Source organism: Lolium perenne, chromosome 4 (genome assembly GCF_019359855.2).
Source record: "Lolium perenne isolate Kyuss_39 chromosome 4, Kyuss_2.0, whole genome shotgun sequence".
NCBI classification, from domain to species: Eukaryota; Viridiplantae; Streptophyta; class Magnoliopsida; order Poales; family Poaceae; genus Lolium; species Lolium perenne.
Genome location: NC_067247.2, coordinates 27,068,199 through 27,081,946, shown reverse-complemented (window position 1 = coordinate 27,081,946; position 13,748 = coordinate 27,068,199). Strand labels below are relative to the sequence as shown.

Genomic DNA, 13,748 nt, shown 5'->3' with positions numbered 1-13,748 from the left:
TAGTTCATACCTCATATATAGATGTTTACCATCCTCCCTATTCTATAAACCTGATTTTATCTATTTCACACTTGGTAGGCCCATGTATTAGGCTGAACATCCCTTGTTCACTCTTCTGTAAATGGGCATGAACTAGACAATATGTTGACATAACAGGGCGTGGAAGAACTGCAATACTAAGTAAATGAGGATGATGAATAGAAGCGAAGGATAACTACAAACAGGGAAAAACATTTTGAATGATTGTAATATCTTCAAGCTATCTGATCTAGCAATGCACAGACAACTAAAGTTCGTAGAAACCAAAAGGCAAAATGTTCTATGCTGATAAGCCTACAACCATCACAAGATGATTTTGAGAAGAACTGGAAAATACAACACAGAAACAGTACCCAATTCACTAAAACTATGACTACCACTTCACTTATTTCATAGTCATCTAGTTAAATCACGTCTTAGTTCGAGTACTCCTACCAATTACGGAGTATCAATAAATCTGGTCCCACACTATCTTCACTTCAACTTGATCATCATCGACTTCTCTTTCTTGGCTCACAATTTCACGGGTGAAATCTAGACTGAATTTCAAATTCTTGTCCTGCTCTTCTTGACTATCATATGTGATTACTGTCAGGTCCACTTGTATGTGGAGTCGGAGCTGCCAAAGAGATGGCACGGCAATCCTAGACAGGCTCAACGGAAGAATGGATGTGGAACCAGAGGGAAAGGACAAGCTTGTCCCTCGTTCACAACTGAAGAGCGGGATGCTTTTGTTCCTGTAGTGAGGAACGCTTGCCTTGATCTTACCATAAATGGCACGGCTTCTAGAACCGAGGCCTTTCAACTTTAAGTTGACCTCAACATTGGCCTCTATGGCCTTGGGAATCACCAAGTATGTGATCTTCAACTTGCTGCCAGGGCCTGCACGGATGGTTCGTGTGTATTCCTTAATTCTATCGTCTTCTTGAACGTCCCACGCCTCTGTGATGACAGGAGGACCAGACCCGTGGTCGGTATAAACTTTCACGCGGAAGTAACCACAAGCCATGAAAATTTTATGGGGCCCAGTGAGCACCAAATCGACCATTCCTTCCTGCACATGCAAGGATGGTTGTGAAAGGTTTACAATATGTATTAGTATGTACAAGACATAAAGCATATAGTAAATACTAGTATAAGGTAGCAAGTATATACCTCTTGTACTTCCCCCTCGCGACGCTCGTAGATGTACCGAGCTTGCTGCCAGTCAGAGCCGATGATTTCGCAGATAGGGAAGTTCGCACAAATGGCCAACACTTGCACCGCACGTCCGCCAAATGGTCCACTATCATCCAGGCCACCGCCATCCTCAGGGTCACTGCCGCTATTCTCAGGGTCACTACCGACATCAACCTCAGGGCCACTGCCGACATCCTCAGAGCCATCCCCGCCATCCTCTGGGAGAGCTGTGGCATCATCCTCGCCTCTTTCACCATCCTCGTTGGCAGTGTGAAGAACCGATTCATCAACCTTCTTCAGTTCAGCTCCACACATGTTCCAATCCCACACTAGACCCATCAGCTGATTGGCGGTGTTGTCCTTCCAGCGAAAAAAAAAACAGAGATTACCAAATAGGATATGCCACCACAGAATGCCATCAATGACCACAAAGTGTTTTGGGACTGACAATAGCCAGCATATCTATAGTACTCCCTCCGTTCCACGAAAGTGGTCTAAAATAAAATTTTCTCTAGATTCGAATGTATCTAGACACTAAATATCATCTTCTAGATACATATGAATTTTGACAAACCTCAGAAAAGTTCGACGGGACGGAGGAAGTCCAAACAATAATACGGGCAAAGATTTTACCAATCCTGATTACCTGTTTTACTTCTCTATCCCACAAACAGTGAAGATCAACAAAACTAGTCTTCTCGCACAAATCGAAACAAATCAACCCACCGTTCTGCCAAGCGGGGCTAACGGATTCGTCGATGCGAGATGTAAGTTCTCGGCGAGATTTGGATTCTGAGATTGCGTGTGTCGGGGGAGAGGAGAGCACGGGCTCATGGAGAGAGGGGGAGAGGTTGCTTAGCCGCCAAGGGTTTGGGATCGGACCGATCGGTGGCCGGTGGTCGTGCGTCACAAAACCTTGGTACGTGAAGAAAACCGTCAGGCTTTGTTCGTTTACTTGGTCTGTTGATCGCTAAGAAAAACCGGTTCCTGATCTATCGCTAACAAACCGGTTCCGTAAACTGGGCGTGGACGTTCCTAGTTCGATCAGGATATAGATATATCGAGGTAGCTGAAAACCGTGTGTAATTAACCCACGTAGAGTGGTTTCAAAAAAAAAAAAACCCACGTACATTAGAGAGAGGGCGTGGGACGGCAGGAGGAGGTCACCCGTTCGCCAAGTCCAGGGAGGAAGAAAAGGAAATTGTAGTCATTTTCTTAAACTGAAATTGTATAGCAAGGTTTATAAAATAGCATGCTATTTCTCTGCTAATAGCGCGCTATAGCATATCTAGTCCACACAAAATTATAGTAATTTTGCTCGCTGTGACGGTATTTGCGAAATAGTTTGCTATATCGCGCTAAAATTTTATAGTGTAACGTTAGCGCGCTATTTTTTCAGGCAAGTTACTTTCACTTTTTCGTGGTGATGAATTACAATTTGTTGGTTCCACTTCTAAATCAGAAAATAATATTGCTAATGCTAATAATGTTTAACAAATAATTTATACTATGTTGTTGCCTTGTGAAATGCTGATGTTAATCTTCTAAAATATTTGGGATCTGTTTTTATATGTGGTTATGTATGTATGATGCAGTCGCTTTTGAACTATATATCCATTCGTTCTAGTAAAATTATTAATTTTAGCTATATTTAGTATTATTTTGAAAACGCTATTTAAAATATACCACGCAATTAGCACGATATAGGTTCATAGCGTTTGAAGGAGGCTACGCTATTTCATTTAGCACGTATTTCAATCCTTGCTTAGGATGCTTGTTCTTGTCCAGGGGCAGCGCTGCACACACGACAAAATAGATTTTACTTTACCATCAAACTGGGAAGCGTGGATACGTACGGAGGTGGCGGTAGAGCTGCTTGAACAAGCTACTGATTTGCCGATTTGCCCAAACGGACGCCGAATTAACAGGAGAGAGATCTAGACGAAACAAGCACGAACAAGGTACGCGTAGCGTACATACGCTGAGGAAGAGGTACCAATTTCCCTTTTTTTCTCTTTGTAGCGAGGTGCCAAAGAAAAAAGTTTGCATATGCACCAAAAAAATCGAGATTGAGAAAACCATGACGGTCGCTCAAGAAACAGTCTAGCACATGCGTCTGGTGATTCACGATCCACAACTCTCACTCCCAAAGAACATTGAGAATTACTCGCTGTAAAACCACACTTTTTTCGAAATGGGGCAAAGCCCAGCCTCTACATCAATATGATGCCCACAGCTTTCTTTATTAAAGTATCTTTAAAGTACAACAATTCAAAATCTTACATCAAGGATCAGAGAGGATTGATACATGCACCAACCAACGAAAAATGGAGAACAACAAATTATTATCCATTTTGTAGCCTACTAGTGTGTCGCCACCCACTAGCCAGGAAAAAGAAGTCCAGCCGTTAGCAGACGGCATCCAGTAATCATAGTCTCCCGCTGATCCTCCGGGAGAAGTAAAGCCCATTGTTGAATCCAGTACGCCGCACGTCGGATAACCTGCAAAAAATTAGTTCCCTTTTGTTTATCAAAAAATATGTCATTCCGACTCGTCCAAATAGACCAACATATAGTAGATATGCCGATCCTAATTCTGGCCTTATCTAATTTCTTTACCCCATTAAGCCAGTTTTCAAACATATTAGTGATATTTGCAGGTGGGGGTAAATTGAAAGTTAAGTATACCATACGCCGTACAATTTTGGCAAATGGACATGCTAAAAATAAATGATGTATAGTTTCTAGTTCATTATAGAAACAACACTTTTGACACTCATTCCAATTTCTCTTGACCATATTATCTTTAGTAAGCAAAACTTTATTATTAACAAACCACATGAATATTTTGATTTTTAATGGAATCTTGAACTTCCACAAAAAATTTCCGTAAGCCTATGCTATGTCCATTCATTAGGTCAAGATACGTAGATTTGACTGTAAAGATGCCCGAATCATTAAGTCTCCACACAAAATTATCAAGGCTATTCGTCAAGTCCGCCTGAAGGTAATATTAAGAAGTGCTTGAGCTAACACAGTAGACACTAACACATTCTTTCGCTGTACAATGTTATACAAACTCGGATATCTGTGTGCTAAAGAAGTGTCTCCTAACCGGACGTCCTCCCAAAATCCGATCGAAGATCCGTCTCCCACTTTAAAATACCCCATGGCGAAAAAATCAGTTTTCACTCTCATGAGGCCCTTCCAAAATGGGGAATCAGTAGGTTTTTCTTCCACCTGTGCTAACGTTTGGTTCTTCAAATATTTATTAGATAAAAGTTGTTGCTACATTCCCTCCTGTGAGTAATTTAAACAACCATTTACTTAATAAGCATTTGTTTTTTAGTTCAAGCACTTCAATGCCTAAACCCCCTTGTTCCTTAGGTCTACAGACCATGCTCCATTTTGTAAGTCTATATTTTTTCTTTGTTTCATCCGTTTGCCAGAAGAAACTTGATCGGTAGAAATCCAAACGCTTCCTCACCCCTAATGGAATTTCAAGAAAGGACAACATAAACATTGGAAGGCTCGTCAAAACTGAGTTTATGAGTACTAGACGATCACCATATGAAAATAGTTTGCTGCGCCAACCACCAAGTTTTGCACCAAAACAACTCTCCACGGGATTCCATTCAGAATTTGCTAGTTTCCGATGGTGTACAGGGATACCCAAATATCTAATAGGTAAGGACCCGGCCTCGCAACAAAAAATTTCCCGGTATTCATGTTCCTTTTGTTTGGCCTCTCCGAAACATAAAATCTCACTTTTATGAAAATTTATCTTCAAACTCGATAATTTTTCAAACAAGCAGAGAATTAGTTTCATGTTTATAGCTTTTTCAGCATTATGCTCCAGAAACAAGATTGTATCATCATCGTACTGAAGAATCGACACTCCCCCGTCAACCAAATGAGGAATTAGGCCCCAACTTGACCCTCTTGTTTGGCACGAGCAATAAGAATGGCCAAACATCCACAACAATGTTGAAAAGAATCGGAGAAAAATTATCACCTTGTCTCAATCATTTCGTTGTTTGGAAGTTATGACCAGTATCATCATTTACTCTGATACCAACGCTTCCTCCTTGGACAATTTTTTTGATCATCTCACACCACATGGGATCAAAACCTTTCATCCTTAGGACTTGCTGGAGAAAAAGCCATTTAACTTTATCATATGCCTTCTCAAAATCAATTTTAAAAAGTACCCCATCCATTTTCTTCCTATTAATCTCATGTATCGCTTCATGTAGGATCACCACTCCCTCAAGGATGTGGCGACCTGGCATAAAGGCCGTCTGTGTTGGTCTAACAACCTTGTGAACTATCTCAGATGTTCGTATGGTGGCCACTTCCGTAAAAAAATTAAAACTCACATTAAGGAGGCAAATAGGTCAGTATTGTTGTATTTGAATTGCATTTTCCTCTTTAGGAAAAGCGTAATGACACCGAAATTAAGTTTATACAGGTGCAGCTCTCCCGCATGAAGTTGTGTAAACAAAGCCATCAGGTCAGTTTTGATTTCATGCCAGAAGTGTTGATAAAACTCCGCCGGGAATCCATCAGGCCCGGGAGCCTTATTGTGTTCCATTTGGGAGATAGCCTCACAGACCTCCTCTTCCATAAAAGCCTTTGTAAGCAAGTTGGTTTCCTCCAACGTCAATTGAGGGATATCAGACATAAAATCCTCCATCATGGAGAAAGAGTTGCGTCCAGGTTCCCCAAACTACTTTTTATAAAATTCAGGGATATAAACCTTGAGATTTTCATTACCGACTATAGTGCCTTCTTCTTGCTCTAATTGGATTTTTTTTTTCTTCCTATGTTTGCCATTTGCAACAAGGTGAAAATACTTTGTGTTATTGCCCCCTCTTGAACATGTTTAACTTTTGCCTGTTGAGCCCATTTTTGCTCCTCGTCACGCCGCAGTTTATTAAGGCGTTCATGTGCATGTTTCAAATGATCCCTTTCTAAGGGTGTTAGCGGAATGGACTCGGCCTTAATGTCTAACACATCTATGGTGTGTAAGAGATGTTCCTTTTCTTTTTTGTATTTTCCACTTAGGTTTTTTGCCCAGCCACTTAAGAACCTTCTTAAGTGTCTAATTTTCCTTTGCCAAGATGATCCCCGTGGAACTGCTGCCCATTCGGCAGCAACCATTTCATGGAACCCATCTTGTTGAAACCAGGATAGCTCAAAAGAAAAACTGAGTCTATTACCACGGTGAGCATGTTGACATGTATCAATTAACAAGGGTGTATGGTCCGAGCCATCCCGAGTGAGAGCCCTCACAGTGACGAGAGGGAATTTTTGTTCCCACTCAACGGTTGCCAAGACTCTATCCAATTTCTCGTATGTTGGATTTTCTCTTCTGTTAGCCCATGTATATTGCCTACCCGAGAGAGCAATCTCTCTTAGGTTCAGGCTCTCGATAATTGCATTAAACACGAAAGGCCAGTGTGGATTAAAATTGTTATTGTTCTTGTCTTCTTTTCTTCTCAAAATATTAAAGTCTCCCGCTAGACGCATTGGTAAGGACTCAACCTCACACATGCGTACTAATTCGGAAAGAAAATCAGCTTTATGAGCATCTTGCGCAGCTCCGTAGATAGGGACCAGGATCCATTAAAAACCATCAGTTTTAGATTTAATATGGAGTTTGACACAGAAATCTCCATTATCCACTTTTTTTAACTATTAAAGTTCTCATGTTGATCCCTACAAGAATCCCCCCAGATCGGCCATGAGGTGGTAAGCAATACCTAGCAAAATCATGACCCGCTGCTAGGTTGGACAAGAAGTGGACTGTAAAATTTGACCTCCCCGTCTCCAACAGAGCAATAAAATCTAAACGATGTTCCCTGATGGCCTTGCTAACAAAGAGATGTTTACCCGCATCTCTAAAACCTTCGCTATTCCACGTTAGACCCCTTAAGCCCTTGATACGTCTCCAACGTATCGATAATTTCTTATGTTCCATGCCACATTATTGATGTTATCTACATGTTTTATGCACACTTTATGTCATATTCGTGCATTTTCTGGAACTAACCTATTACCAAGATGCCGAAGTGCCGATTCTTTGTTTCTGCTGTTTTTGGTTTCAGAAATCCTAGTAACGAAATATTCTCGGAATTGGACGAAATCAACGCCCAGGGTCCTATTTTGCCACGAAGCTTCCAGAAGACCGAAGAGGAGACGAAGTGGGGCCACGAGGTGCCCAAACCCTAGGGCGGCGCGGCCCCCCCCTTGGCCGCGCGGCCCTGTGGTGTGGGGCCCTCGTGCCCCCTCCTGACTTGCCCTTCCGCCTACTTAAAGCCTCCGTCGCGAAACCCCCAGTACCGAGAGCCACGATATGGAAAACCTTCCAGAGACGCCGCCATCGCCGATCCCATCTCGGGGGATCCAGGAGATCGCCTCCGGCACCCTGCCAGAGAGGGGAATCATCTCCCGGAGGACTCTACGCCGCCATGGTCGCCTCCGGAGTGATGTGTGAGTAGTCTACCCCTGGACTATGGGTCCATAGCAGTAGCTAGATGGTTGTCTTCTCCCCATTGTGCTTCATTGTCGGATCTTGTGAGCTGCCTAACATGATCAAGATCATCTATCTGTAATTCTATATATTGCGTTTGTTGGGATCCGATGAATAGAGAATACTTGTTATGTTGATTATCAAAGCTATGTCTATGTGTTGTTTATGATCTTGCATGCTCTCCGTTATTAGTAGATGCTCTGGCCAAGTTGATGCTAGTAACTCCAAGAGGGAGTATTTATGCTCGATAGTGGGTTCATGTCTCCGTGAATCTGGAGGGGTGACAAGAACCTCTAAGGTTATGGATGTGCTGTTGCCACTAGGGATAAAACATTGGTGCTATGTTCAAGGATGTAGTCACTAATTACATTACGCGCAATACTTAATGCAATTGTCTGTTGTTAGCAACTTAATACTGGAGGGGGTTCGGATGATAACCTGAAGGTGGACTTTTTAGGCATAGATGCATGCTGGATAGCGGTCTATGTACTTTGTCGTAATGCCCAATTAAATCTCACTATACTCATCCTAATATGTATGTGCATGGTCATGCCCTCTTTATTTGTCAATTGCCCAACTGTAATTTGTTCACCCAACATGCTGTTTATCTTATGGGAGAGACACCTCTAGTGAACTTTGGACCCCGGTCCAATTCTCTATACTGAAATACAATCTACTGCAATACTGTTCTACTGTTTTTCTGCAAACAATCATCTTCCACACAATACGGTTAATCCTTTGTTACAGCAAGCCGGTGAGATTGACAACCTCACTGTTTCGTTGGGGCAAAGTACTTTGGTTGTGTTGTGCAGGTTCCACGTTGGCGCCGGAATCCCTGGTGTTGCGCCGCACTACATCCCGCCGCCATCAACCTTCAACGTGCTTCTTGGCTCCTCCTGGTTCGATAAACCTTGGTTTCTTTCTGAGGGAAAACTTGCTGCTGTGCGCATCATACCTTCCTCTTGGGGTTCCCAACGAACGTGTGAGTTACACGCCATCAAGCTCTTTTTCTGGCGCCGTTGCCGGGGAACTGAAGAAAAGAAGACTTCTAACTCCCACGCCAACTCCCACGGCAACAGCTCTTTTTCTGGCACCGTTGCCGGGGAGATCAAGACACGCTGCAAGGGGAGTCTCCACTTCCCAATCTCTTTACTTTTTTTTTGTCTTACTTAGTTTTATTTACTACTTTGTTTGCTGCACTAAATCAAAATACAAAAAAATTAGTTGCTAGTTTTACTTTATTTGCTATCTTGTTTGCTATATCAAAAATACAAAAAAAATTTAGTTACTTGCATTCACTTTACTTGATTCATCATGTTTCCTTTTAATTTTACCACGAAAAACATACCGGTAGGACGTGGGTCTATAATTGGGAGAAATAATATAGAAGAATTTTTCAATCATGTCAGTACCGTTGACGATTTTGAGGATAGACACTTGGTAGACCTTGCCCCTACCTATGAAATTGCTGCTGCTGCTTTAGTTCGCATGTTGGAAACTAAATTTGTTAATCTCAATCCTATAATCTAACACATGTTTCTCACACTTGGTGATATGGAAGAAGGGGAAAAGAAAGATTTTGTTTTAGAAACCCTTCTTAGAGAATTTGGTGGTATAGCAAGAGAGGCTAGAAAGGTCTTTGCTAAATTTAATATGCTTGGTTCTTATACCAATTTTGTTAGCCTCCTTGAAAAGATGGACATGGATAGAATAAGATACACTAACAATATTGATGATGGTGGGGAGATCAAAGCACCAATACCATGTAAACTCCTAGCTATGAATGATGCACTAGAAAATAACTATGCTTGGCTTGTTCCTGAAAATTTGTTTGATGAGAGTAGCACGCCTAAGACTAATGAAAAGGGAGATGCTAAAACTTATGTATCTAATATACTATGCCTGGTTGAGAAAACTCCACATCCCGCTGTAGAAGTACCACCCTCCGATAATACTTGATACACACTTTCTGCGCCTAGCTGAAAGGCGTTAAAGAAAAGCGCTTATGGGAGACAACCCATGTTTTTACCTACAGTACTTGGTTTTTATTTTGTGTCTTGGAAGTTGTTTACTACTGTAGCAACCTCTCCTTATCTTAGTTTTGTGTTTTGTTGTGCCAAGTAAAGTCGTTGATAGAAAAGTTCATACTAGATTTGGATTACTGCGCAGAAACAGATTTCTTTGCTGTCACGAATCTGGGCTGTTTTCTCTGTAGGTAACTCAGAAAATTATGCCAATTTACGTGAGTGATCCTCAGATATGTATGCAACTTTCATTCAATTTGAGCATTTTCATTTGAGCAAGTCTGGTGCCTCGATAAAATTTGTCAATACGAACTGTTCTGTTTTGACAGATTCTGCCTTTTATTTCGCATTGCCTCTTTTGCTATGTTGGATGAATTTCTTTGATCCATTAATGTCCAGTAGCTTTATGCAATGACCAGAAGTGTTAAGAATGATTGTGTCACCTCTGAACATGTTAATTTTTATTGTCGCTAACCCTCTAATGAGTTGTTCTAAGTTTGGTGTGGAGGAAGTTTTCAAGGATCAAGAGAGGAGTATGATGCAACATGATCAAGGAGAGTGAAAGCTCTAAGCTTGGGGATGCCCCGGTGGTTCACCCCTACATATTCTAAGAAGACTCAAGCGTCTAAGCTTGGGGATGCCCAAGGCATCCCCTTCTTCATCGACAACATTATCAGGTTCCTCCCCTGAAACTATATTTTTATTCCATCACATCTTATGTGCTTTGCTTGGAGCGTCGGTTTGTTTTTGTTTTTTTTTGTTTGAATAAAATGGATCCTAGCATTCACTTTATGGGAGAGAGACACGCTCCGCTGTAGCATATGGACAAGTATGTCCTTAGTTTCTACTCATAGTATTCATGGCGAAGTTTCTTCTTCGTTAAATTGTTATATGGTTGGAATTGGAAAATGATACATGTAGTAATTGCTATTAATGTTTTGGGTAATGTGATACTTGGCAATTGTTGTGCTCATGTTTAAGCTCTTGCATCATATGCTTTGCACCCATTAATGAAGAAATACATAGAGCATGCTAAAATTTGGTTTGCATATTTGGTTTCTCTAAGGTCTAGATAATTTCTAGTATTGAGTTTGAACAACAAGGAAGACGGTGTAGAGTCTTATAATGTTTTCAATATGTCTTTTATGTGAGTTTTGCTGCACCGGTTCATCCTTGTGTTTGTTTCAAATAAGCCTTGCTAGCCTAAACCTTGTATCGAGAGGGAATACTTCTCATGCATCCAAAATACTTGAGCCAACCACTATGCCATTTGTGTCCACCATACCTACCTACTACATGGTATTTTCCGCCATTCCAAAGTAAATTGCTTGAGTGCTACCTTTAAAATTCCATCATTCACCTTTGCAATATATAGCTCATGGGACAAATAGCTTAAAAACTATTGTGGTATTGAATATGTAATTATGCACTTTATCTCTTATTAAGTTGCTTGTTGTGCGATAACCATGTTCACTGGGGACGCCATCAACTATTCATTGTTGAATTTCATGTGAGTTGCTATGCATGTTCGTCTTGTCTGAAGTAAGAGCGATCTACCACCCTATGGTTAAGCACGCATATTGTTAGAGAAGAACATTGGGCCGCTAACTAAAGCCATGATCCATGGTGGAAGTTTCAGTTTTGGACATATATCCTCAATCTCAAATGAGAAAATTATTAATTATTGTTACATGCTTATGCATAAAAGAGGAGTCCATTATCTGTTGTCTATGTTGTCCCGGTATGGATGTCCAAGTTGAGAATAATCAATAGCGAGAAATCCAATGCGAGCTTTCTCCTTAGACCTTTGTACAAAGGCATAGAGGTACCCCTTTGTGACACTTGGTTAAAACATGTGCATTGTGATGATCCGGTAGTCCAAGCTAATTAGGACAAGGTGCGGGCACTATTAGTATACTATGCATGAGGCTTGCAACTTGTAAGATATAATTTACATGATACATATGCTTTATTACTACCGTTGACAAAATTGTTTCATGTTTTCAAAATCAAAGCTCTAGCACAAATATAGCAATCGATGCTTTTCCTCTATGGAGGACCATTCTTTTACTTTCAATGTTGAGTCAGTTCACCTATTTCTCTCCACCTCAAGAAGCAAACACTTGTGTGAACTGTGCATTGATTCCTACATACTTGCTTATTGCACTTATTATATTACTCTATGTTGACAATATCCATGAGATATACATGTTACAAGTTGAAAGCAACCGCTGAAACTTAATCTTCCTTTGTGTTGCTTCAATGCTTTTACTATGAATTATTGCTTTATGAGTTAACTCTTATGCAAGACTTATTGATGCTTGTCTTGAAGTGCTATTCATGAAAAGTCTTTGCTTTATGATTCACTTGTTTACTCATGTCATATACATTGTTTTGATCGCTGCATTCACTACATATGCTTTACAAATAGTATGATCAAGATTATGATGGCATGTCACTCCAGAAATTATCTGTGTTATCGTTTTACCTGCTCGGGACGAGCAGAACTAAGCTTGGGGATGCTGATACGTCTCCGACGTATCGATAATTTCTTATGTTCCATGCCACATTATTGATGTTATCTACATGTTTTATGCACACTTTATGTCATATTCGTGCATTTTCTGGAACTAACCTATTAACAAGATGCCGAAGTGCCGATTCTTTGTTTCTGCTGTTTTTGGTTTCAGAAATCCTAGTAACGAAATATTCTCGGAATTGGACGAAATCAGCGCCCAGGGTCCTATTTTGCCACGAAGCTTCCAGAAGACCGAAGAGGAGACGAAGTGGGGCCACGAGGTGCCCAAACCCTAGGGCGGCGCGGCCCCCCCCTTGGCCGCGCGGCCCTGTGGTGTGGGGCCCTCGTGCCCCCTCCTGACTTGCCCTTCCGCCTACTTAAAGCCTCCATCGCGAAACCCCCAGTACCGAGAGCCACGATACGGAAAACCTTCCAGAGACACCGCCATCGCCGATCCCATCTCGGGGGATCCAGGAGATCGCCTCCGGCACCCTGCCGGAGAGGGGAATCATCTCCCGGAGGACTCTACGCCGCCATGGTCGCCTCCGGAGTGATGTGTGAGTAGTCTACCCCTGGACTATGGGTCCATTGCAGTAGCTAGATGGTTGTCTTCTCCCCATTGTGCTTCATTGTCGGATCTTGTGAGCTGCCTAACATGATCAAGATCATCTATCTGTAATTCTATATGTTGCGTTTGTTGGGATCCGATGAATAGAGAATACTTGTTATGTTGATTATCAAAGCTATGTCTATGTGTTGTTTATGATCTTGCATGCTCTCCGTTATTAGTAGATGCTCTGGCCAAGTTGATGCTAGTAACTCCAAGAGGGAGTATTTATGCTCGATAGTGGGTTCATGTCTCCGTGAATCTGGAGGGGTGACAAGAACCTCTAAGGTTATGGATGTGCTGTTGCCACTAGGGATAAAACATTGGTGCTATGTTCAAGGATGTAGTCACTAATTACATTACGCGCAATATTTAATGCAATTGTCTGTTGTTACACTACTAGGGAAAAGCCTATAGGTGGAGGCAAGTAGTGCCGGCGCACCACCTTGGACATGCGCCGGTGGAAAGGGTTGCCGGCGCACCACTTTGCAGCCGCGCCGACGATGAAGGACTACTGCCGGCGCACCTCCGGGAAAGACGCGCCGGGGAAACATCCTAGCATGGCCGCAGTCGATTCGGGCCAGGCCCAAGAATCATTGCCGGCGCACCGGCCCAGTGGTGCGCCGGTGGAAAATTTGCTATTGCCGGCGCACCCCTGGGCCGGTGCGCCGGCAATGATTCTTGGGCCTGGCCCGGGGGTGATATAGCCGAAAGGGCTATGTGCTGCCGGCGCACCAGCCCAGGGGTGCGCCGGCAGTAACCTGGGCAGTTATTTCTGCTCAACAACCACTCCCCCCACTACTACCACTCCACTCCTCCACACAAACCCGAGCCTTCTCCCAACCC

General features: G+C 42.3%; 1 protein-coding gene across 1 annotated transcript; it reads right to left on the bottom strand.

The window, feature by feature from the left end:
* Positions 1-269: 269 nt before the first annotated feature.
* LOC127291988 (uncharacterized) lies at positions 270-2,154 on the bottom strand. The gene is made up of 3 exons (XM_051321332.1): positions 1,865-2,154; positions 1,195-1,578; positions 270-1,093 (listed from the first exon to the last, which is right to left on the bottom strand). Exons 2-3 carry the CDS (start codon positions 1,555-1,557, stop codon positions 488-490), a joined length of 969 nt encoding a protein of 322 aa, XP_051177292.1. The 5' UTR covers positions 1,558-1,578; positions 1,865-2,154; the 3' UTR covers positions 270-487.
* Between the last annotated feature and the right edge of the window lie 11,594 nt (positions 2,155-13,748).